The sequence below is a fragment of the Bubalus kerabau genome, chromosome 14 (assembly GCF_029407905.1).
Source record: "Bubalus kerabau isolate K-KA32 ecotype Philippines breed swamp buffalo chromosome 14, PCC_UOA_SB_1v2, whole genome shotgun sequence".
NCBI lineage: Eukaryota > Metazoa > Chordata > Mammalia > Artiodactyla > Bovidae > Bubalus > Bubalus kerabau.
In genome coordinates, this window is record NC_073637.1 from 24866377 (window position 1) to 24892104 (window position 25728).

A 25728-nucleotide genomic window follows, 5' to 3' on the forward strand; every position below is an offset into this window, starting at 1 on the left:
CTATGCCTCTTGGGCAACATTTGTCTTTTCATTAACATAGCAAAGCAGAATCCTAAGAAGAACAGAGGAGCATGGTGGACCCAACAGAGGACCCAACATTGGGTCCTTTTGACAGTCAGGAGGTCTAGAAGCTTCTTTGCTTCCCAGCAGAGTGTTGACCTTTCTCATATGCCCTCAATCAGGCAAAGGCCAAGTTCAGTGTGATGGGAACATCTGTCAGAGTAAAATGCTTAAAGTAAATGAGAAGGACTAAAGGCATAAAGCCACTTGAATGACAAATATCAAAGAGATGGCATTGCAAATGAGCCAGGATGCAGGTAACCTTGGTGAGCATCGACATGCCCGTACATCATGAATCCGGCACGTGCACAGAACACAGCTTCTCGTCTGGCGCTCACCCAGCCATGAAGGAGGATGGTTCTCTCTACCTTTAGATAAAGAAGTCTGGCTCAGAAGCTAAGTGGCTCTGAGACTCAGAGGGGAGAAAATCCTTCCCAGTTAAATTATGACAGCCCGTATACCAAGAGGACAAGACTGCTCAGTCTGTGTCTTCAAGTAGGCAAAGGGGCATTTTCCAGAAACAGGCTGTCAGCCATCCTCCTCTCCCCCAGTGTAAACATGCGTTTGTAAAGTTATATAAAGTATCTAGATTCCTCTAGGCTGGTAGTGTACAATCACGAACTTCTCAACTCTGTCTACTCAGTAGACTGCTGCCAAGAACCATTAAAAAGCTAACTTATGGGGATTTCCCTGGTGGTCCAGTGACTTCGACTCTGCACTCCCAATGCAGGGGACCAGGGTTCAATTCTTGGTCAGGGAACTAAATCACATATGCTGCAACTGAGAGTTCGCATCCCACAACTAAAGATTCCTTGTGCTACAACCAAGACCCAGTGCAGCCAAATAAATAAATGTTTTGTTTTTTTTTTAAAGCTAACTGTGGAGTCACATGGATCAAGGCAATGCTGCTATGTCCCTGACTAGGATCATAAGTTCTCAGACTTCACTGGTATGTTGGCTGGAGTACAGTGGAAGCAGCTGTCAGATCCACTGAGTGAAGGTGCCAAGGCAGCCATGAGGCCACTTCATGGAAGGGCAGATGATGTAGGCTAATGTCACCATTGTGTTTGTCTCTGACCAAGGGTGCAGTTAGGCACCTCTCCAGTTTCTTCTGCCCCAGTTATTATTCCAAGTGATCTGTCTCCAGTTTCCTGGGATTCAGTTCCAGACGAGAAACCTCATGTGTACGGCATCACTGTTGTTTAGTCGCTCAGTTTGCAACCCCATGAACTGTAGCCCACCATGCTCCTTTGTTCACAGGATTTCCCAGGCAAGAGCACTGGAGTGGGTTGCCTTCCTTCTCCAGGGGATCTTCCTGACCCAGGGACTGAACCCACAACTCCTGCACTGGCAGGCAGATTCTCTACCACTGAGCCACCAGAGAAGCCCATTGCATCATTAGTTCTTGCCAAAGGGATTATAATTGCTTACAGAATATTTCTGTTTTAAAACATCTTCCCTTTTTGGAGCCCAAGTAAAGCCTCAAGGTGTTTAACACAGGGAGTAACTCCAAGGCTCTTGGCCTAGTAGCTATTTAAAAGACAAACAAGCCCAAACACCTGCACAGAAGAGTTAACTTGACAGTTTTGCTCCTGTTTCTGGAACACCGTGACTTTTCTCAGAACACAAGTCCTTCTTTGTGTCATTCTAAATTTCTATGGATAAGAACTCATGAGCCTATTCTTTTGTATTTATTTCTCAATTCCCTAAGCAGTTTACTTGATTTAAAAACATAAAGGAATGTCAATTCAGCTTCTTTGCCCAACCCAATGTCTGGCCCCATTTGTTAGAACTGAATGGCAAACATGGCCCATCTTCCTCTGCTTCCTGTGCTGGTGTTTCGTCTCTAGAGCAGATGTTATTACCTGTTAGTAGAGAGTCCACAGGGGTCTCTTTAGATAGATGTGGGGGGCTCTGTGTTAATGGGTACAGAATTTCCTACCCTACGAGAGTAAATTATTATGAAACCAGGTCTTTCTGAAATCAAACCTCTGGCCATACGTTCCATGGCAGTGCAGTGTGGAATTGCATGGTCCTCTCTTGAGGTGGGTGTCAGCACAGCCCACACAGGAGGTGGCAGAGGCAGAGGGGAAGAACGTGACACTGAACTTCAATGTGTGTTTTCATCCCCCACTCACCTGTGGCAATTTTTTCTTACCCTTGGCATGAAGAACAGGTGGGAACAGATGTGAGCATGGTCTACATTTCTGCTCACATTCACTGGGCCTCTTGTTTTCCAACCTTCCCTCCGGCAGATGATAAAGAATCAGTTCAGTTCAGTTCAGTCGCTCAGTTGTGTCCAACTCTTTGCAACCCCATGAATCACAGCACACCAGGCCTCCCTGTCCATCACCAACTCCCGGAGTTCACTCAGACTCACGTCCATTGAGTCAGTGATGCCATCCAGCCATCTCATCTTCTGTCATCCCCTTCTCCTCCTGCCCCCAAGCCCTCCCAGCATCAGAGTCTTTTCCAATGAGTCAACTCTTCACATGAGGTGGCCAAAGTACTGGAATTTCAGCTTTAGCATCAGTCCTTCCAAAGAACACCCAGGGCTGATCTCCTTTAGAATGGACTGGTTGGATCTCCTTGCAGTCCAAGGGACTCTCAAGAGTCTTCTCCAACACCACAGAATATTAACATATATACATGAAATTTAGAAGGATGGTACCAATGAGCCTATGTGCGGGGCAGCAAAGGAGACACAGATGTAAAGAACAGACTTTTGAATTCAGTGGGAGAAGGAAAGGGTGGGATGATTTGAGAGAACAGCATTGAAACATATACATTACCATATGTAAAATAGATGGTGCGAGTTTGATGTATGACACAAGACACCCAAAGCCAGTGCTCTGTGACAACTGGGAGGGATAGGGTGGAAAGGGAAGTAGGAGGAGGATTCAGGAGGGAGGGGACACATGTATACCTATGGCCAATTCATGTTGATGTATCACATAAAACCATCACATTATTGTAATTATTCTTCAATTAAGATAAAGAAAACATCAAATAACATAATCAAATGTGGTAGACCACTTACATATAGAGAAGATGGACAAGAACCAGTTGTGATCACAAAGCCTCTCTATTGTCATCATTTTTCAGAGCACAAACTAGAGAAAAGGCCGAGGCTGACATTTTCCTCATGACTAAGTTGTGAGTGTAAGACTCCTGATGTCCATCACTGCTGATTTAGAGAAAGTGGAAAACTCTCCTGAGATTGCACGCTAATGTCTGTTACATACCAACTGTTCTGCACTTCCAACTGGAAGCAAAAAGTGATATGATGGAGGCCCTTGGTCCATCTCATGCAAATAACTAATTATTAGAGAATAGAATTTGAGGGACCTCCCTGGTGGTCCAGCGGCTAAGAAATGCCAAATGCAGGGGGCCTGGGTTCAACCCCTGGTCAGGGAACTAGATCCCACATGTCTCAACCAAGAGTTCCCATGCCACAACTAAAGATCCTGCAGGCCTCAACTAAATCCCAACACAAGCAAATAAATAATTTAAAAAAAGAAATAGAACTTGAGACTTCCCCCCCAGTTCAGTATAATATACATTGGTACATCCCAGAATGAACAGAAAACAGGGCTCACTGGTACAGCTTCAGTGATGTGGGGCCGTGCCCCAGCCTTGGGGGGCTAGGACAGAAGCCAGCATGGAAGCAGTTAAGCTCATACAGTGAGGTGGCTTCCATGCTGGTGGTCTGCACAAGTCAGGAGCAGGGGTCGTAAAGGAAGGTCTTCTCAGCAGCTTTAAACCACAACTGTAAGTTTCTATAGTGGAGAAAAGAGAAAAGATAACTCTAAGAAAACGTAATGTGAATGTGCAAAATCCATTTCAGACCAATGCATTGCTTATCAGAACTCAGAGCATTTTCCTCATCTTTGTGTCTCTACATATGTAGTTCCCATGGGCATTTTTGGAACTTTTTGCATGTTCTGAATTTTTAAATTCTGAAATATTTTGCAAATTCATGTTAATCTGTATATATAATGTGTATATAAATATATACATACATATATATATATAAAGTATATGTTTAGGGTAAGCTCTTTTTTCATGCTATCAAAGAACAAATACAAGTTTGTCAGAATAAAATGTGATGACTGTTCACAGACAGCATCTCTCACACCCAACAGGAAGTGGTGCTGGCTTTTAGGATTGTCAAGCTTGTTCTCATTCTCTCACTTTCCCAAATACATTGGGAAATTAACACGTAATGCTTACCATTACCACATTGATGATTCTACTCAGGATATTTTTAAAGCAGTGGGTAATTTTATTGTGGATTCAGTACACTGGTTTTCTTTCTTCTTTTGTATTGGTTTGAAATTTTCAGTAGTAAATATTTTTTTAAAAGGTTATCAGAAAGGACTCCCGTGGTGGTCCAGTGATTAAGACCCCATGCTTCCACTGTAGGAGATGCAAGTTTGATCCCTGGTTGGGTAACTGAGATCCTGCATGCTACACAGCTCGGCCAAAAATAAAAAATAAATAAATAATTTTTACTTAAAAAGAAAGGTATCAGGAGAACTTACAAGCATATATACTCTGTAACTTGACATGCATTCTGTCCTTGGAGACATGTCTCTTGAATATTGTAAAGCACATAGAGGCACTGACCAGGAAGGGTATTTGTAGATTTTCAAAGTAGCACATCCTTTCTATACCTCAATTTCATCTCCCTCTTCAAAACTGCAGGGCAGTGGGATACTTTCAGGCTTCCCAGGTGGCACTAGTGGTAAAGAATCTGCTTGCCACAGGAGACATAGGTTTGATCCCTGGGCTGGGAAGATCCCCTGGAGGAGGAAACAGCAACCCACTCCAGTATTCTTGCCTGGAGAATCCCATGGACAGAGGAGCCTGGCGGGATATGGTCTATGGGGTCGCAAAGAGATGGACATGATTAAAGCGACTTAGCACTCACAGGATGCCTTCAATGAGGATGAAAATTGCAATGACTCCTCAAAGTGAACCTTTAAGAATAAGGGTTAACTTGGGGCCTTAAGTGATAAGCAGAGAAAGGCTACCCCATCCAGTATTCTGGCCCGGAGAATTTCATGGGCTATATAGTCCATGGGGTCACAAAGAGTCGGACACAACTAAGTGACTTTCACTTTTTCTTTCACTTCTGATCGATAAGCCACTAAGGCAGTTGTTTCCTGTGTGTGCTTGCACAGATACTGTGGTTTGCGGAAGAGCAGACAGGATCAGTCATCACTCTGGTCTCTTATCCTCTGTGTTTCCTTTCTAGGTATTTCCACACGATATACCTAGGTATTCGAAGTCGGCAGAGCGGGGAGAACGACCGGTGGAGGTTCTACTGGAAGATGGTGTATGAGTACGCGGACGTGAGCATGCTGCACCTACTGGCCACCTTCTTGGAGAGCGCCCCCCAGCTGGTGCTGCAGCTCTGCATTATCGTGCAGACGCACAGCCTGCAGGCCCTGCAAGGTAAGGGCTCCAGTTCGCTCCCTGCACCTGGGGAAGGACTGTCTGGCTCCTTTGTCACAACCCAAGGACCGTTCCAATAGCCTTTGTTGATGCCGGTCATGGTGCTCCTGGTTAATGTTGGCTGCTTGACACCTGCATTTGTGAACGAGGCTTATTTTCTTCCTCGCCTTCACTTATCATGGGTAATTTACGGAAAGACAATTCTGTTTTGCTCTCGAGCTGCCCTCTGAGTAGGAAAAAAATCCTTATGATTTTACACTTGGTCAATATGAGAACAGAATCAACTGAAGTTTTCTGGTTTGTATGATAATTTCCAAACATTTCAAGAAAGACTTATGGTCTTCTCTCTCTTGAATGTTTTATGTATATTAGATATTATGTACATCATATATGTAAATTTTTATATATATTTGAATATGAGGGTAATCTCTACCATTTCCTTTTGACATTAAGAGACAAAGGGAGAGAGAGATTAAAAAGAAATGATAAAAATTACCTTAATATTTTTAAAAACAAGGTCACATGGGAAAATGTCAATATTAAACAATGTATTGTTTGTGTAGTACAAAGTTTTATGAAACAAATATTACCGTCAGATTAATATTTTTGTGTTTTACTATCTTGTTGGATCACCTTGTCAGTAAGATGATTCAATTAATAACAGATCTGCCCTGCCATTTCCTTAGGGCCTGCTGCTCCAATCTTTTCAGAAGCAAGAAGATTAGACAGGCCAGTGGGTAGACAGGTGAATATATGTGGAGGATGATGGATACGTAGCCATGTTCTAAATAGTTTCCTGGTAATATGTCCATCCTGTAATTGATAGATATTAAACAGATAATGTTCTATGATGTGTGCATCTTGTTTCAACCTCAGCAGAGCCTGGCTGTGACTTTCCCTGTGTACTAGGCCATCTTCTAATCTGAGACTTGATCAGGGGAATCCCTACAATGTCCTTATAACTCTTTATTGCAAGGAGCACACTAACCTAGTAACTGCTGGGAGGGGTGGGAGACATGACAGGAAAAGACAAGTGGAGAGGGTGCTGGTAGCCAGTGACCCGTGGACTTATGAGTTCTTGGCCCAACCCTGGCTCTACACAAGAATAGCTGCAGTGCACGAAGTCTGAGAAGAGAGTCAAAGAGAACCACGGGGTGTGAGCGTCACAGGCCAGAAAGCAAATTGGAAGAAAGAGAAGACGGGTGTTAGCACAGAAACAGAAGAGATAAGCTTGGAGAACACGAGACATATGAATTGTCTGTGGAGGAGCACCTTTAGAGATGAAAGACCATGAGCTGCACAGGGAGGCTCTGGCTTTGCTTGTCTCACTTCCTTGCTGTGATATCTGGTGCAAGTCACTTAAGCTCTCTGGGTCCCCGTTTCTCAAATGTAAAGGGCACAAACTAGAAGAGATGGCCTACAAACTCCTTGACAGCATGGCCGAACTGTTGCATCCTTACAGGGTCAGGCACAGGCATCAAGAGGGGGTCTGTACCTGAGGATACAAATGCAGAGGCAATATGAAGCTGAGCCTCTGTCAGGTTGCTCTTCTCCAGAACAACTCACAAGCCCTCTTGGTATAGTTAGTTACACACCTGAAAGCTCTCTAAAAGAGAAAACCCCAAGCACAAGCGGAGGGGGGCTTGCAAGCCACTGTCCAGTGGCCCAAGATTACTAGGCATCTCCACTAGTTTCCTGAAAGATTTGAAAAATCACAGAAAAGTTTTCACCCTAAAAATGATGGAGGAGGGAAGGGAAGGTGGGTTATAAGATATGAGTTCGTCTTTTCCATCTGAGAGTTTGATGTAAAGTTTTATAGAAAAAAAAAAAAAAAAACAGAGAAAAGGCAATTCACTGTCTTCATCAGATTGTTCATCCTTAATATAGGAATCAAACCACGTGTTTCTTGGAGTTGTGGCTCTTCCCTAATGCTGTTCCCAGCTTAGCTGCTAAGCTCACTATTGCATCAGGTCTGCTACAGACTTTGGGATTGGGACCTCATCCTTGGCCAAGGCAAGCCTTGCTATGAAAATCAGAGAAACATAGGGGAAACATGCTCTGTGTCTCCCTCAAGAGGGTCAAGAGACAATTGGATCCAAAGATCACTAGGATCAACCAAGTTGTTGAGCACAGATGAGAGATAAGACCACTGAACTGCTCAACCACTCGTATGGTAGCTATCTTCTAAGCAGGGAAGGGGCAGAAAGTTGTGCTTAAAAACAACAACAACAACAACGAAAAAAAAAACACAGAGTAAATTGTTGTTTAGTCAAGAAGTTGTGTCAGTCTTTTGCAACCCTGGAATTTTCTAGGCAAGAATACTGGAGTGGCTTGCCATTTTCTTCTCTGAAGGATCTTCCTGAACCAGGGAACAAACCACATCTCTTATGTCTTCTGCATCAGCAAGCGGGTTCTTAATCTCTAGCACCACCTGGGAGCCCAGAAGCTAAGAGGTTTCCCTTAAACAGACACTGTCCCCAGCCAACCAGGATGAGAGACGATTTGGGTGTAACAACGGCCTCCTTTGTCACATCCTGATGAAGACTTTCTAGACCCAAAGCCCTGGATTTCCAGTTGCTCCACTTTACAGTCTTCCCAGGTAGCTCAGGTGGTAAAGAACCTGCCGGCAAAGTAAAGTAGGTAGGACAGCGGGCTGCCTCCCCAAGGTCAGGTTAGACAAGGAACCCATCCGCCCCCAGGCCCAAGTCCTTTGTTCTGGGTCCTCATCTCGGTGCCCAGCTCCACCCGTGGATTTCCTCTGGGGAGGGGACGCTCCAGTGACAGTGGAGGGGGGGACTGTACCCCGTCCCTTCAGATCGGTCTACTTTTCCATTGTTATTCTCATTCATTCATTAACACATTTTTAAAATGTCTATTGAGTGCATGCTGGTGTGTGAAGTGCTGTAAAATTTGTCTTAAAACTTTACTTTTTATTAAAAGTTTGTAATGCGACGTTGTAAAGAATGTGACAAAACATATTTAGAAATGCCTAATTTATCTGGGTATTTTCCAGAATGAGCTGTTCCACCTTCTAGGTGGGAGGATATGAAACTAGGGGACTCCCAGAGTGCATCTGGTTCCCCTTCCCCAGAGAGGGGGCCACGCAGCCTCTACTTGAGCCAGTTGTTCTTTAGGGAACAGATCTCACTGTGTCACAGACTCTCTGTGGAAGGCAAGTCATGGGCACCCAGCCCGCCACCACCGGACACGTGGGTCTCTGACCTATTCTGTCTCCACGCACCTTGCAACTTGAGGGTCCACCATCCCACCAGAAGGCTGCTCATCACCCAAGACCGATGTAGCAAAAGCTGTCCTCCCCAGCGCTGGGCAGGCTGTTCCCCATCCCCTCTGCAGAATGTTCTTCCCAATGCCCTTAATGCACTCAGTGTTCACGGCCAACAGGTTAGCTCCAGTCCACGGGCACAGTTGTCTCCTCAAGTTGAGCTGAACACTTAACAAGAGTTAAGTCTGGGTTTCTGAAGCTGTTTATTTTAAGGTCCTTGTTCTTGTAGCCATTTAGTTCAATTAGGGCTTAGGAAATGCGAGTGTTAAATTTGTTTCTATGAAATCTATGCTCATAACTTTGGGAAGAGTGGAGCAGACCAGAGAGGACAGTGCATTTCCAAGTTTGTAGCATCAGGACCCCTCTCCTGGTGTCTGGTCTGAGGATGCTGCGGGCCAGGAAGTCTGCACCTGCCGCCCAGCTCTCCTACATCTTGGTGTGGGCACCGGCCCGCTGGCTCTTCCTACACAACACCTGCCAAGAGCTTGTGAACTCACTTTAATGCCCCACACCACTCAGGGGTTTGCTGTTGTCTCTCTGATCCTTAACTGGTGTCTGTTTTGCTTTTTTGTGTCCATTAGAATATCATCCTCAACCAAGAAGACAAAAAACGTTAGTGTCAACTTAAAAATTAGTCACAACCTAAAAGTTGAGAGTTATGTTTAATTGATGGGAATTTTTAGGACTTCAAGCCCAGGAGGCAGCATCAAAAGTGACCCTAGGAGAACTGCTCCAGGGAGGTGAGGAGAGCAGCCAGGTTATATAGAAGTTTTGCAACAAAGGGCAGGTAATCTGAACATCAAAAGATTCTTGTGAATTAAAGAAAGCCAGATACCCCAAGTTAAAGAATTTAGTGCTTTTCTATGTAAGGGAAGATGCAAGAGTCTGGGCTCACTGAAATCATTCCTTTCATATGCAGCTCAGCTCTCTGGGGCCAGTGTCTTGTGCTTTCTCAATCTGAGCTCTCCAGGGGCTCCCTGGAGGGAGTGGCTATGGTCTGATGGCTGTCAGATCACAGGTATTCTTCTCTTTCCTGAGTTCCCTTAAGGCTCACCAGTCCACGAAGGAGGGTTGCAATCGCTGATGGTTGTGACATCCTTGTTTATTGATAAGGCAGGAAGTACTCCATTTCTCATTAGGTATGTCAAAAAGCTGGGATTTAAATCAGGGAATCCACACAGGAAGCTGAAAGGGCAAAAAGAGGATGCTCAAACGAGTCAGAGATTCTTAATTAAAGGAAGCAGCTCTCAGCACTGGGGTGAGACGAATGAGAAGGAGGAGCACAGTCTCTGTGGAGGGGCCCAGCCTGGGGAGTGCTGGGTGACCAGACGGGCCAGCCTACCTACTGCAGAGATGCCCAGGGAAGGACACCAGGCAAGGATGGAGCAAGGCTCATAGGAATATTCTTACTTCTGAGGGCCTGTCCCAGCAGCTGCTCCCCCTGCCACGGTGGAGCTGTGCCCCCTGGCATACCAAGGGCTGGAGACCAGACAGGCCCGAGGATGAGAGTAGGCTGATCTGAGCTGGAAGCCAGAAAAATTTCTTCTTACCTGCGCCCCACACCTTCCAAGCTCCTGCCAGGGTCCCTTCTTGGCCAAGCCTAGCACGAAGCTGCTGTCAAGGGTCTGGGGACTCCCACCCGCCGGGCCCCCACTCAGCTAAGCTCCTTTTGCCTGACTCCACCTAAGAGATTCGCTCATCAAGCTAGTTAAAGCTATTCATGAGTGAAAACTGGAAAGACTGTCATAAGAGACAAATGCACGCACTTTAGACCTTGGCGATGGCGTTGCGTTAAACACATCCACGTAATTGAATCAGGCAAGTGACACGTCTTTCCTGAGATGTCCAACCAGAGCTCAATGGTCACTCAGCACTGTCCGTCATCAGGCATGATTTCTGCTTGAAACTCACCTTCCTGCTCCAAAACAGATTGCTTCCTACCTTCTTCTGTGTTCTCTTTCCAATTGTCTACCTCCATCACTCCAAACTGCTGGTCTCACTTCCTATTTCAGCGAGAAAAGAGAAGCAATTAATTAAATTAGAGCTGCTGTATTTTCCCACTGCTAAGTCCACCTGCTTCTGTACCTGTTGCCTGGCTTCCCTTTATGCATTCCTTCCCGGCTGCATGGACCCAGTGCGCACAGGGGGCCCACCGTAAACCACCGGTGGGTACTTGTTGAATCAAAGGAAGAATGATTATCTGCTGGGTGACAAAGCCCTTTGCTAGGTGTGCTTGACCCAAAATCAAATGGCACAGTCCTCCTCTCAGAGAATTCAACCTAAGAAAAAGAAAAACCAAAAAATTATTATGGCTCAGCAAGCTGTGCTCTGTCGGTGGGCGTAAGGTCACACAGAATGACCTCTTATAGAAAAGGATACAGAGCAAGTAGAAAGGCTGCACTGTCTATGACGTCAGGGCACATTGGAAGAATCAGGGAAGCTTCCATGAAAAGAGGGACCTTTGAGCTGGGTCACAAACGTGTGGAGTATTTTGCCACATTCAATAAAAAAAGATAGTAACATGAACAAAACCAGAAGAGAGAGGTCAGTGGGTTTGTCTGCACCTGTCTGTTCAGCCATGTTGGCAGATAACCATCTCCTCAAAGCAATGAGATTATTGGTGTTACTTACAGCACATAATAGATTTATTCCTCCTATTTGAAAGATATTTCTAGTAGCAGGGTATATCCTGGGTATATACTTTACAAAAATACACCGATTTTTCTGTCCATCTTAATTTTCAGCCTATGTTTTTACGTTGTTCATTACTTGGGGTTAGCAATAAATTAACCATTTGAGTAGTAAATTGCCAATCTATTTAATCACTACATATATGGAGTTTAAGTTTTTTTAATTTTTTAAATTTATTTTTAGCTGCACTGGGTCCTTGTTGCTCTGTGGGCTTTTCTCTAGTTGTGGCAAGCGGGGGCTACTTTCTGGTGTCCGTGCATGGGCTTCTCCTCATTGCAGTGTCTTCTCCTCATTGCAGTGGCTTCTCTTCTTGTGGAGCATGGGCTCTAGGCACACCAGCTTCAGTAACTGGCATGTGGGCTTAGTTGCTTCATGGCATGTGGGATCTTCCCAGATCAGGGATCAAACCCTGCATTGGCAGGTGGATTCTTAACCCCTGGACCACCAGGGGCTCCTTTGAAGACCTATTATCATCAATAACTCTGTAAGGAGAGGCTCACACACCCGACAGGGCTTGTTGGCCACACTGCTCCACTGTGTTGAAAAGAATTGGCAGAATAAATGATGGATGCCATGGGATAATGATATTATTGATCCCTGTATTTCACATTCAATCACCTCTGAGTCATGGTACCATTCCAAGTTAGAAGAACAGGGAGAAGCTGCATTTGCTGATCACTGATTCAAGTGCTTGAAATCAACTCTGTGTGGTAGCAGCCCCCAGCACAGCTGTGAACAGTTTTGAATTTGAATCATTTTGAACATAATATGAAATAAGGGCCTGACTATTTTTAGGTTCTACTTAATTATCTCCAATAATCAAGCACAAATCTTGGTATTTTTCCACTCAGTATTCCTCTTCTCTCTCTCCTCCTCCTCAGTGAGGTGGGAGTGAGCGTGCATGCGTGTCCAGGCTGTGGTGACAGACTGGGTTCTGTGGGAGTGGGGTGACAGATGAAACAATTGCACACACATGGGCCGCAAGACCAGAGACCTGGTGGGAAGTTGTGGGTGGTCGGTGCAGTAAAGAAGCAAACAGAAATAAGGGCTGTCTACAGTGAATAGGGGTCCCCATACAGCCACTGTTCCTTTGTCTTTCTTGTGGATTCCTGGTTTATCAACCTCCAGCTTTTGAAGTGTGGTGCTGGAGAAAACTTAAGAGTCAAACCAGTCAATCCTAAAGGAAATCAACCCTGAATATTCATTGGAAGGACTGATGCTGAAGCTGAAGCTCCAATACTTTGGCCACCTGATGCAAAGAGCCAACTCACTGGAAAAGACCCTGATGCTGGAAAAGATTGAGGGCAGGAGGAGAAGGGGGCAACAGAAGATGAGGTGGTTGGATGGCATTACCGACTCAATGGACATGAGTTTGAACAAACTCAGGGAGATAGTGAAGGACAGGGAAGCCTGGCATGTTGCAGTCCATGGGGTCACAAAGAATCAGACACAACTGAGCAATTGAACAACAACAACTTCCACTATCCCCTAATATTTCAGTAATGTTTCAGCCCTTCATACCTTCATGGCATAAACTCACGGAAAAGCAGAGACATTACTTTGCCAACAAAGGTCCATCTAGTCAAGGCTATGGTTTTTCCAGTGGTCACGTATGGATGTGAGAGTTGGACTGTGAAGAAAGCTGAGCGCTGAAGAATTGATGCTTTTGAACTGTGGTGTTGGAGAAGACTCTTGAGAGTCCCTTGGACTGCAAGGAGATCCAACCAGTCCATTCTGAAGGAGATCAGCCCTGGGATTTCTTTGGAAGGAATGATGCTAAAGCTGAAACTCCAGTCCTTTGGCCACCTCATGCGAAGAGTTGACTCATTGGAAAAGACTCTGATGCTGGGAGGGATTGGGGGCAGGAGGAGAAGGGGACAACAGAGGATGAGATGGCTGGATGACATCACCGACTCAATGGACATGAGTCTGAGTGAACTTCGAGAGTTGGTGATGGACAGGGAGGCCTGCTGTGCTACAATTCATGGGGTCACAAAGAGTCAGACACAACTGAGCGACTGAACTGAACTGAACTGAACTGAAGAGATGTGAGTCTCAGTTTTATTCAAGGACCTTATTGATGGTGATAACCAAGGAGAGGGCCTCTCAGCAACTCTGAGGAAATTGTTCCAAAGGAGTGAAGGAGGAACTAGTTTGGATATGATTTCTGACTGGGAATGCATGCAATCCAGCATGCATGCATGCTTGCTAAGTCTCTTCAATCATGTCTGACTCTTTGTGACCCCATGGACTGTAGCCGGCCAGGCTTCTCTTTCCATGGAGATTCTCCAGGCAAGAATATTGGAGTGGGTTGCCATGCCCTCCTTCAGGGGATCTTCATGGCCCAGGAATTGAACCCATGTCTCTTATGGCTCCTGCATTGGCTGCTGCTGCTGCTGCTAAGTCGCTTCAGTCGTGTCCGGCTCTGTGCGATCCCATAGACGGCAGCCCACCAGGCTCCCCCATCCCTGGGATTCTCCAGGCAAGAACACTGGAGTGGGTTGCCATTTCCTTCTCCAATGCATGAAAGTGAAAAGTGAAAGTGAAGTTGCTCAGTTGTGTCCCACCCTCAGCGACCCCATGGACTGCAGCCCACCAGGCCCCACCGTCCATGGGATTTTCCAGGCAAGAGTACTGGAGTGGGGTGCCATCACCTTCTCCGCCCGCATTGGCAGGTGAGCTCTTTACCACTAGCCTCACCTAGGAAGCGTGAAATCCAGCATACACCCTGCTAAAAGGTTGCTGCTGCTCCCAAAGAACAGGTACCTTAAGTTAATGATTTTAGTGCTTTTCTATATATGGAAGATGCAAGAATAGGGGTTCATTAAAATTCTTCCTGAGACTTCCCTAGTGTTTCGGTGGTTAAAACATTGCCTTCCCCAGTACAGGTGGTTAAAACATTAGTAGGTCCGATTTCTATACAGAGAGCTAAGATGCCACATGCCTTGGGGCCAAAAAACCGAAACCAAAAGTGGAAACAATTTTGTAACAAATTCAGTAAAGACTTTTAACAAATTGTCTATATTTAAAAAAACCTAAAATAAAAAATAAAATTATTCCTGAGATATACATCTACCTTTCTGTGGGGCCTGATTTTCCAAAGCACAGAGTGCTTCATCCTGACTTTATCCTGAATCCTTCTGGTGTCCATTGTTCATCAATCTCAGAGACTGATGACTTAACCTTTGCAGAACTGGGTGGGGAGCAACGCTCTTTGGGTTTGTTTGTGGGTTTTTTTTGCTGTTTGTTTACAAAGGAAACAGCAGCCCACTCATCTGACGTATGCCACACTCAATGCAGGTATTTACTTTAAATATCAACATACTGTAATTGTTATTTCTAAAAACTAAAAAATAGCTACCCCAAAGGCTCTCTGAGCAGGGTTGAAGTGAGGTTAACTTCATAAAAAATTCAAAAGTGGCTTACTCTGGTATTTTCCCAATTTTTTTCTAGGAAGCCACAGACAGAGTGGCATGCTCAGGGTTTTCTTTCCCAATTCGGGTTGGGGGTGTGGATTAAGGGAAGCACCCAAAACCATAAATTGCTTTCATCATGAAACCCATTCTCAATGACAAACTTTTGCCACCACAAAACGTACATTTGAGTCTAGAAATATTTTAGAAAGTTAGACTGAGTTGTAAAGCATTCCTTAGTCATGGAAGCTAATATTTTCTTGATGACTCAGCAGGAGTAAAGACATGGGATCATTTCCTGTTGACTGATTTAAGAAAGGCCTTTTTTCCACTGAACCACTCAGGCATGCATGGGAGCCCATATGTATGCAATCAATCAGTAGAGATGAGATCCCATCTCAGTGAGCCAGATGCAAGCAGGAGGAAAAAGGAGCAACGTTCAATCGGTCTGTAAATGCTCCTTAGCATAAAAGCACGTGGAGATTCAGTCCCAAGGCGCACAATGAGCTTCTGATTGCAGGAGGACAGGCCTGCTGAGAGCTGCCTCAGAAGGGTTTGTCAGCACTTCCATTGTGATTCTTCATTTCCGCAGCTTTCCACTCAGCTGAAGAAAAAGTCCAAGAGTCTGTGAGACTAAGGAGTCTCCAAATCTCCAAAACTTTTAAAACATTCACAGTATCATCACTTCACACACTTGGGCGTGAAGTTCTCCAGTGTAGGGTTGAAATGTAGGGTTTTCCAGTGTGTAGGTTCCTGTGAGGGCTTCACTTTGTCAACAAAGGTCTGTATAGTCAAAGCTATGGTTTTTCCAGTAGCCATGTTTGATGTGAGAGTTGAACCACAAAGAAGGTTGAATGCTGAAGAGTTAGTGCTTTTTAATTGTGGTGCTGGAGAAGACTCTTGAGCCTCTCTTGGGCAGCAAGGAGATCAAACCAGTTAATCTAAAGGAAACCCACTCTGAATATTCATTGGAAAGACTGTTGCTGAAGATGAAGCTGTAATACTTTGGCCACCTGATGTGAAGAGCTGACTTATTGGAAAAAGGCCCTGATGCTGGAAGAGACTGAGGGTAAATGAAGGAGGCAGCAGAGGACAAGATGGTTGGATGGCATCATCAACTCAATGGCATGAATTGGCGCAAACTCTAGGAGATAGTGGAGGACAGAGAAGCCTGGCATGTTGCAGTCCATGGGGTCGCAAAGAGTCGGACATGACTTAGGGACTGAACAACGACAACAAACCAACCTTACCACCAAGACTATACTACTAATCCAGGGAATTAGAAATGCTACATCACTGCTTCTTCCAGGAAGGAAAGAAGGATGAAAAATTCAACAAACTGAAATATCAGAGGCCAAAGAAAAGCACCAGAGCTCCATAAATTCTGCATACCCCAGTGGTGCCCCAATTCTCCACTTACCTGATGCTTGTCAGGATATCTAACGCTCTCCTATACATCGAGGGCACGGGGGGGAATAAAGTGAGACAGTAATCTGATATTATCAGACCCCAGAAGGTACTTCTGGAAATACTAATTGGATTTTTCTTCAGCTCTTTTTAATTTAGTGAGTTCTAGGAGAAGATCACACCTCTCCTAACACTTATAAAGAGAATTTGTGAGCAAGATTGTGCACAAGTAATACCTACTTGACGCTCGAGGCAACCCGTTGCCATGGTACCAATCAGATTTCATCTTCATTGGGGGAATAGAAATTAAAACTGACAACGTTTGAGTGTCACTGTTTTTGTTGGTCCCAGTAAGCAGTGTGAGTGCTCGAAAGGAGAAGAGGTCTAGTTTTGTTGTCGTTTTCTGGTTTTGAAACAATAGTACATTAAAATGAATAGGACACAAATAGTCTAATGAGTTTAGAGAAACAAAGACTTCCCCAAAGGAGCTCATTATTCTTATAAATTTGTGTTATCAAAGGGTGCTGAAATGCCAAAAAGCAAGTTCTTAATGGTCAGAAGCAGCGGTGTCATGTCCCAGCCAGAGAGAGTGAGCTGGAGACAAATGGGGTTCAAAGGCAGGATTGATCTGCAAGCATAATTGGCTATTTTTTTGGCTTTAAAATTCTGATCTTATATGAGAACTGTAAAATATCCATTGTGCTTCGGGAAACATCTGTGCATTTGGCTCTTATAATAAAACAAATATTGCAAATCAAGAGAGGTTGCCTGCTATGGAGAAAAACAAGAGAATGATTAACTTGAAATTCAGGAAAGTGGTTGCCCATGGGAATGAGGTGGAGGGAGAAAGGGGTTTCAAAGACATTGGTTACATTCCATTTCTTCTTTTTTAAAATTTTATTTATTTATTTTACTTATTTTTATTTTAGGCTGTGTTGGTTCCTCATTGCTGCACAGGCTTCTCTCCAGTTAACAGCGAGCAGGGGCCACTCTCTAGTTCGGGTGTACAGGCTGTTGCTGGGAGAAGTCACTTCTGACTCTATACTGGAACTGTTTCGTTGATTGGCTTTCTGTTCCTTTTGTTATTATGCACACAGTACATGCTCAGTCACTTTAGTCGTGTCCGACTCTGTGACCCCATGGACTGCAGCCCACCAGGCTTCCCTGTCCTTCACTATCTCCCAGAGTTTGCTCAAACTCATGTTCATTGAGTCAGTGATGCCATCCAAACATCTCATTTTCTGCTGCCTCCTCCTTTTGCTGTCAATCCTTCCCAGTATCAGAGTCTTTTCCAGTGAGTCAGCTCCTTGCATCAGGTAGCCAAGGTATTGGAGCTTCAGCTTCAGCATCAGTCCTTCCAATGAAAATATTCAGGGTTGATTTCCTTTAGATTTGACTGGTTTGATCTCCTTAGTGTCCAAGGGACTCTCAAGAGTCTTCTCCAGCACCACAGTGCTGGCTGCTGGTTCCCACTTAATTTCTCAGAGCACAGATAGGAGGTATGACTATTATAGTGCAAATTTCCCAGGCATTTCTATTCATTTGCACGCATTTAGATCCTAATATCAGAGAAGCGTAGATAAATTTGGGCTGCTGTCTTTCACTCCTGGTTTTGTTTGAGGCTCTAGGGTCAAAGAAAGAGTCAGGATGTCCTTCTGTTGCCCTGCATCACATCCTGGGGTGGTTTTCCAAGCAGATCTAGGTTGGGGTGGGAGGCTGCCACAGAACCCATGGCCCGGCCTCTGAAAACTGGGGTAACTCTCAGAGGCTCGATTTCTTTCCTCTGAGGTGGGGAACTACCTCAAGTGTTACAATGAACACTTATTATGGCATAACACACATAAAACCCTGAGCTCGAGGCCTGACACTTAATATTAACTCAGAAAACATTTCATGTGCTTCCTCTTACCGTTCTAATGAAATTAAATTCACAGTCGTGTCTCAAAGGGAAAGCTTCTGTCCTCAGAAGAACTGCCTGCGTCTGCGCTGCTTCATTGGTTCTGATGAAAGGCAGGCTGAGGGAATCTGGCAGCATCCAATTCTCCCAAATCTGTCCAAGCATCCTGAGGAATAATCAAACTGAAGCCCACGCTGAACTTCAGGGCGGCAGGGACGAACACCAAATGTGATGTGGCGTCTTAGCAAGCAAAAATGAAAGACCGATGTCACCGACAGGCTAGTTTGGAGGTGACCTGGCCACTGTCCTTACCCTAACCTCCTTCAATAGGAGTTCAGTGTAAGGATGAGTAAGAAATGTGTGCAAAACTTCTGTGATAACATGTAAAAGGGTAAAAGCCATTTCTACAATAATCAACACAATTGAGAAAAGACACGTTCCTTCTAAATGTGGAAAGGGAAAAGGGAAACCCTTCAGGAAATTAAGTCTGAGCCCCATGGCATTGTTCTGCTTCTGTAGAAAGCCAGATAGTACAAAAACATACAATTTATTTATTTTTTTCTAATTTTTTATTATTATTATTATTATTTTTACCTTACAATATTGTATTGGATTTGCCATACATCAACATGCATCCGCCACGGGTGTACATGTGTTCCCCATCCTGAACCCCCCTCCCACCTCCCTCTCCATACCATCCCTCTGGGTCATCCCAGTGCACCAGCCCCAAGCTTCCTGTATCCTGTATTTAAAAAAAAAAAAAAAAAAACAAACATACAATTTAGATGAACTTTTAGCTGCTGTATTTCTCTCATTTTCTTCATTCCCAGTTATTTTTAATAGTTTCAATCTGTTTCAAGAACCAACAAGTGATGTCTTGTGGAGCAGGACATGCAAGCAGAGACTGGGCTTTGTCCACCAAGTTGTCACCCAGAAAAGAACCAGGCCCAAACCCCCACCCCCACTCCCAGAACATCCCTCTGCTCCTTCTGCAGAGGTGTCCTTGGTGTCTCTAGCGTCTGCTCTGCATATGGCAACTACTATTTATTAACATAGTTAATCTCAACAGAATGGAAGTGATTTATGCCTTTGATGAAATGGCCCAACTTGATCATCTCAAAATACATAAAAATATATTTGTTGTTAGTCTCTCAGTCGTGTTTAACTCTTTGTGACCCCATGGCCTATAGCCTGCGAGGCTCCTCTGTCCATGGGGATTCCCCAGGCAAGAATACGCAAGTGAGTTGCCATGCCCTCCTCCAGGAGATCTTCCAGACCCAGTGATTGAACCCGTGTCTCCTACATTAGCAGGTGGATTCTTTACTGCTAAGCCACCAGGGAAGCCCCATAAACATTTTATATGGCATTATTTCATCAAAGCACTTCCACCCCCATCACACCTCTTCTTCTCACCACAGTGAAATTTTTCTTCTTATTCTTATTTTCCAAATGGGGTGCAAAGATCCAAGAGGTCAAACTCTAGAACTAAGAGAAGATATCAGATCAGAGTCAGAAAGAGACCCATGTCTTGTCTTTCACTTATATTGTGTTTCCTCCAAAAAAAATTAAATATTATGCAAATTCTAAATATTGATACTAAAGAAGAGATTTTTTTCTGTAAATCTTTGTAACATTTCAACTGGAGATGCCTTTGTCAACTTTTCTCATCCTAAATGGCCAAGAAAGGCAGTAATTATTTTTCTGATGCTGAGGTTTGATATTCTAGTAGAAGAACGCAAAGTGTGACTTGTATTTAACTCTATTCCAACAAGAGTATGCAGTCATGAATGGAAGTGATCACTGACCTGGAACGAGATTACTCTGAACATGACACGATTACACAAAGTGGAAGCATTTATTTTTAGTGAACTGCTTTTTAAAAGCTGCTGTGAATATATGCCAAAGGATAAAATGCTAGCTACTAGGTTTTGAGAAGCAGAATAAAATACAATACTGAGTTACTGAGGGATGATATATTTTGGCTGAGGTGGCTGAGGTGGTGTGTTTTAGAGTTGGTAGCAATAAAGGTAATCAGGTGATGCTTAATGTTGCCAAGAGACTGCAGTGAAGCCATTAAAGGGAGGAGAATGAGAGGGCGTTGGGAAGGTCAGAGCTTCGATTGTGGAAGATTTCTATTAGGTATTGATTGCATTGACACTTACAGTGGCCTAAATGTGGAAAATTTATTTGTAAAAAAAAAAAATTTTTTTCTCTGTTGCAGAAGGTTGGATGGGTAACCAGCTAATATACTGAGCTTTCTCAGCTGGTTTCCTGGAGGGAAATGTCATTCACTGATGCTTGCTATTTTTGTAGCATCTCTTATTTTATCACTCAGGACATTAAGTACCTGGTCTGTTAATTCCCAAAATACTGAGGAGGGTGTGCTGGTGATAGTGGGGAGAGTCAGATGTGTAGATGTTAGACACTGCCTTTATTGAGGGGGTAAGTGAATGTCAAATGCTCAAACCTAAGCAGACTGAAAGCAACTGCTTTCCCCCAGCTCTGATCTGCCTCGTTGCACCTCTGACCTCAAGAGGTTCTTACATATCTCAAAATACATCTCTCATATTTTTTGATCCTCAGTACACCCAGCAAAAGCTACAGGAACTGCCTAAGAGCCAAGGAGGAGAGTAAACCACTTAGTCAAGTGTAAAGGAAACCACTGAAACACCTTAGTTTAGGCATTTGGTTGAGCAGGAATTTTTGGTTGGAATTTTTTTTAATTTTTAGTGTGACTGATTATTATTTTAGGTGAATTGGTATCACGATTCGGAATTTGCTAAGATGAGAAGTATTAACTAGTTCACATTTCTGAAATGATTCCCATTTTCCTGGTAATTAGAACAAAGTCCTCATTGTTTAGGCATGAATTTCACTTAACCCCCTCTCCCAGTGGTCTTTAAAAGTTCTAGTATTATCCCCATGTTACCTAAGAGTATGATGAGAAGATTGGGGAGGAACTTTATTATCCCAAAGTCACTCAAAAGGAAATTGAGCTGCAGAAAAATAACTTGTCTAAGGTCATAGGAAAAAAAGGGCAGAACCATGATTGAAACACAGGCCATCTGACTGCAGAAATAGCACACATACCTGCTCCTCTATACTGCAAACTGTATTCACCATTAATTGTCACCCATTCTGTCTCATATTTTGATGTATATTTAGAGAGGGGAGAAGTTGAGTTAGAATCCTGAGTCTTATTCCATAAGTCTCTCTTACAAATCGTCACTGGTGTTCCCATATCATTTGGGCACATAGAATGTGGTTGCAGAAAGTGTAACTTGGGAGGGGGAAGACTTTCAAGAGGAGAAACTGCTTATGGCAGAGTACAGAGCAGGGTAGGAGGGCGTGTTCTGGGAGCAGCAACTTGCTATGCGTGCCTGGTGGTGACCAGCAGAGCTGTTGATGGGAAATTGTGGGCTGAGCTTGGAAACGCCACTAGGGTCAGATCATAGGCAGAAAAACCATTCAGGGAAAATATTTCTTCATTTCTCTGGGGAAAAAAGAAGCACATTCAGGGAAAACTGAGTAAGATGTCAAATGTGTTATTTTACATTATTTCATTGGCTTTGTTTACCTTGTCAGGTCATGGTTAGAGCAAGAAAGGCCGTAGGGTCAGAGCAAACAAGTCCTAGAAATAGTAGCCTTGTAACTTACAATTTGACTGCGAATTATCTTTACCAAGGGAGAAAATAATAACCAAAAGATAGGACGAGAAATGGCAACTCCAGGTGAGGACTCTGCGTGTTTTACTTTGTTTTTCACTGAACCATTGCATAGAATGGTTGCATTTATTCCAACTGGAGGAAAATGATCCTTGAAAACATGGAGGCGGCAGAACACCTTGGAGACATTTACCTACAAATTAGTAAACAGGGAATTAGGTGTAATGACAGTAAATACAGGCTGTCAAGAAACTCAGTTGAAGCCAATAGCAGAGAGTGACTGCAAGGAGCCTCTGAAAGCATCCTCAGCGTGCACGAGGTGTGTTCATAAGGTAGTAAGCCTGATTCTTTGGCAAATACACCTACTGTACAAATTCCAAATAATTATTGTCAAGTCCAAAACAGATTCTGTGGGTAAGCAGGGTGAGTTAGGGTCATGGCTAAAAATACACCAGGAACCCCTTGGGGATTGCCAGTCCCAGAGAATGAGATGGTTAGATAGTTTCACTGACTCAGGGGGCATGACTCTGAACAAACTCCAGGAGATAGTGAATGACTAGGGGTCCGGTGGGCTTCAGTTCATGGGGTCGCAGAGAGTCAGACATGACTTAGTGACTGAACAACAACAATAAAACAAATAGTACTTTTTTTCTTTGAGAGTAGGAGTGATCTTTGGAAAATGTTTTTTAAAAAATTACAGAATTCAGTGTACTAAAGAATGATAATCTAAATTTGCAATATGCTGTAGGGTCAAGCAGAAAGTGATTATTATAAAGAGACAGGTGTTACTGACTAAAAGCCCTTCAGTCCAAAGCCCTGCTAATGACCAATACAGGAAAAGAGTCTTAAAAACAATGGATATGTGTATGTGTATAACTGATTCACTTTGCTGTACACCTCAAACTAACACACCAGTGCAATCAACTATATTGCAATAAAAATTAATTAAAAAAAAATAAAATAAGGAGCCATAGAAGAAGATTTCACAGTCATTAATGACTTCTGTCTCCTAGAATCCGAGAGTAAATGTGTTGGACGAAGTGCCTTTTCATAAGAAGCTTCCAAGGGAAAAATGCAAAAAATCAACTGGCAAGTAGTAAAGAAAGAACACGAATGCACCATACAAGTGAGAATCAGAAATTCGGTGCTAGATTTTATCTCCTGTGGAGTCTGCTCTAGGGTTTCACAATCATTTATTCATTTAACAAATATTTATCAAGCACCTCTAGTTTGCCAGGCTCTTCTCCTCCCAGTACTTAATATGAAATGTCTTTTGAAGCAAAGTGAAGCCACGAGCCTGTTTTTGAGTCCTTGGCAACCTGCGTAGTTACTGCTCCTTCCAGTTACCTGGAAACACATCCATGCCCTCAGGTTGCCAGAGCCTGCTTGAAACCTTACATCTAATATCTCTCTTTCTCTTCATCTGCCTAAGGCTCGCTGTCAGAGGCCTTGCCAGGGGCTGGCTTCCGTGCTCTAATTATTATGTTCAAGTTGAACCAAGGCCTCTGCAGTAACCCCTGAACCCAGGGTAAAATGCTAAGGAAAAGAACCAAATTCTGACAAATGGAAACTGTCCTGTGGTTATCTCAATCTCCAGTGAGGTTGCTCACAGGTCAAGAGATAAATTTAACCATTCATTTGTGAGCCTGTGGAGGTTTCTGGCTGAGGCATATTTAAAAACAAAAAGAAAAATCTTTTTACCGCTAGTTAACTCCTTGACCTTGGACTTCTAGTGTTTTTGTGAATCACACGGAAAAACTGAGGGAGTTAGGTAAGTAGTATCATGTGCTTGAAATCATCAATTTCAACATAAAGTTTATGACTAGCAATATAAGCCTTAATAATAAATTTAATTTTCATATCAAGAAGAAATTAGTCTTTGTCACCTCTCATGTGCTGCCTAGTTAGAAAATTCTGAAAAGGGTTCTTCTCAAAGAAAGCACAGCATTTTTGTTCCATTGAAATAGATTATGCATACATGTTCAGTCTTGTCAGATTCTGCAACCCCATGGAGCCCACCAGGCTCCTCTGTCCATGGGATTTCCCAGGCAAGAATACTGGAGTGGGTTGCCATTTCCTACTCCAGGGGATCTTCCTGACCCAGGGATCGAATCCGCGTCTCCTGCATCCCCTGCATTGGCAGGTGGATTCTTTACCACTGAACCACATGGGAAGCCCAGCATACATTAAAGTTTGCATCAGGTGGTTATTTTCCTCCATATATAGGAGAGCCTGATGTCATAAAATTGAATACTTGGAACTTTCTCCTGTTTGAATAAGTCTAGACTGTGGGGGTGGGGAGGAAACTCCAGTTTCACTAAGCCTAAGTGCCCTGCACACAAGTTATTGCTTAAATCACTTTCCCACATACTGATTTTCAACACACTGTTTTGCTTTCTCCTGCTGATCTTCTCCACACACCAATTTCTGGCCCTAAGTCACCTGAAGGTGACTGCTTCTCCAGGGCCATAGCAGTGACCTTGACAAGGATTTGGCTCCCCTGTGTTGCCAGGTACACTGAGGAATTTAATTACCCAAGGAGCCCCCCAGTAGATTATGGAAAAAAAGGAACTCGGAAGTCTTTCTCATCTTTTTCCTTTCCTGCTACCAAATTTTTAAATGTAAAAATACATTTGAGTTCCCAAATTGGCAGGTTACATGGTGAATTTGATTAAGTGCTTTACTCTAAAAACTCCCAAAGTTTGACAACACTCTCTGCTGGCATATGAAACATGCAAAAATGGCTTGCCTCCCTTATAGTAAGAGTAACAACACTGAGACATTCTTTCCTATGAGACTGACAAGAATCCAAATATTTGACAGTGTTTTCTGTTGGGGAACCTGTGGAGAAGAGTCAGGAGCCCTCACGTGTTGATTATGGGTGTACAATGATTGAACAATATGTAAGTTTATCTTTATTCTGTTCTAGACCCAGCAAATCCACTTCTTAGAATTATCTTGGAGATATGCTTTCAAAGTATAAAACAGGAATTTCCCTAGTGGTCCAGTGGTTAAGACTTCACTTCCAACATGGGGGTTGTGGGTTCGATCCCTGGTTGAGGAACTAAGATCCCACATGCTTTATGGCCAAAGGAAAAAAAATATAAATGCAAGTAATATTGTAGCAAATCCAATAAAGACTTTAAAATGGTTCACCTCAAAAAAATCTTTAAAAGAATATGAAACAATGTTTAATGGTTCATTCATTACAGCATTACTTATAATAATAAATATTGGAATCATCCCAAATGTCTATTAATAAAGGACCAGTTGAAAAAAATATGAAATAGTTACACAATGGGTTCTTATTCAAAAAGAATTTCAGTTAACAAATCTGAAAAGAATGATAGAGAGAGAAAGGTCATAATTTTGAAACTCCAAAGGAAATCATGGATTCAGTAAGCATTGTTAATGAATGAAGCCATGTGAGAATAGGTCGATAGAAAAAGTCATAACATAGAAACCAGACTATTTGAGCATCATAGGAAGTATACCCCAAGACCTTGTGTATCCTCCTAAATGGAACAACGTGAAGGACTCACCACCACTTCCTCTCCAGAAAGTAAGAAAAATCTCACCAAGTTAAATAACACCACAAGGAATCAAGCAGAGAATTCTAAAGCATCACTGGCTTCCCAGGTGGCGCTAGTGGCTGCCAGTCCAGGAGACATAAGAGATGCGGGTTCAATCCCTAGGTCGGGAAGATCCCCTGGGGGAGGAAATGACAACCCACTCCAGTATTCTTGCCTGGAGAATCCTGTGGACAGAGGGCCTGACAGGCCAGTCTGTGGGGTCTCAGAGTCAGACACGACTAAGCAACTGAGCACGCATGCAATATTTGAAGAGAATTGA

At 43.5% G+C, this 25728-nt stretch overlaps 1 protein-coding gene across 1 annotated transcript in view; it reads left to right on the top strand.

Moving 5' to 3' along the window:
* XKR4 (XK related 4) overlaps positions 1-25728 on the top strand; it is a 313658-nt gene that overhangs the window by 191919 nt on the left and 96011 nt on the right. Inside the window, exon 2 of the mRNA XM_055546016.1 lies at positions 5321-5520. Coding sequence (XP_055401991.1) covers positions 5321-5520 — 200 coding nt within the window. The remainder of the gene's footprint in view (positions 1-5320; positions 5521-25728) is intronic.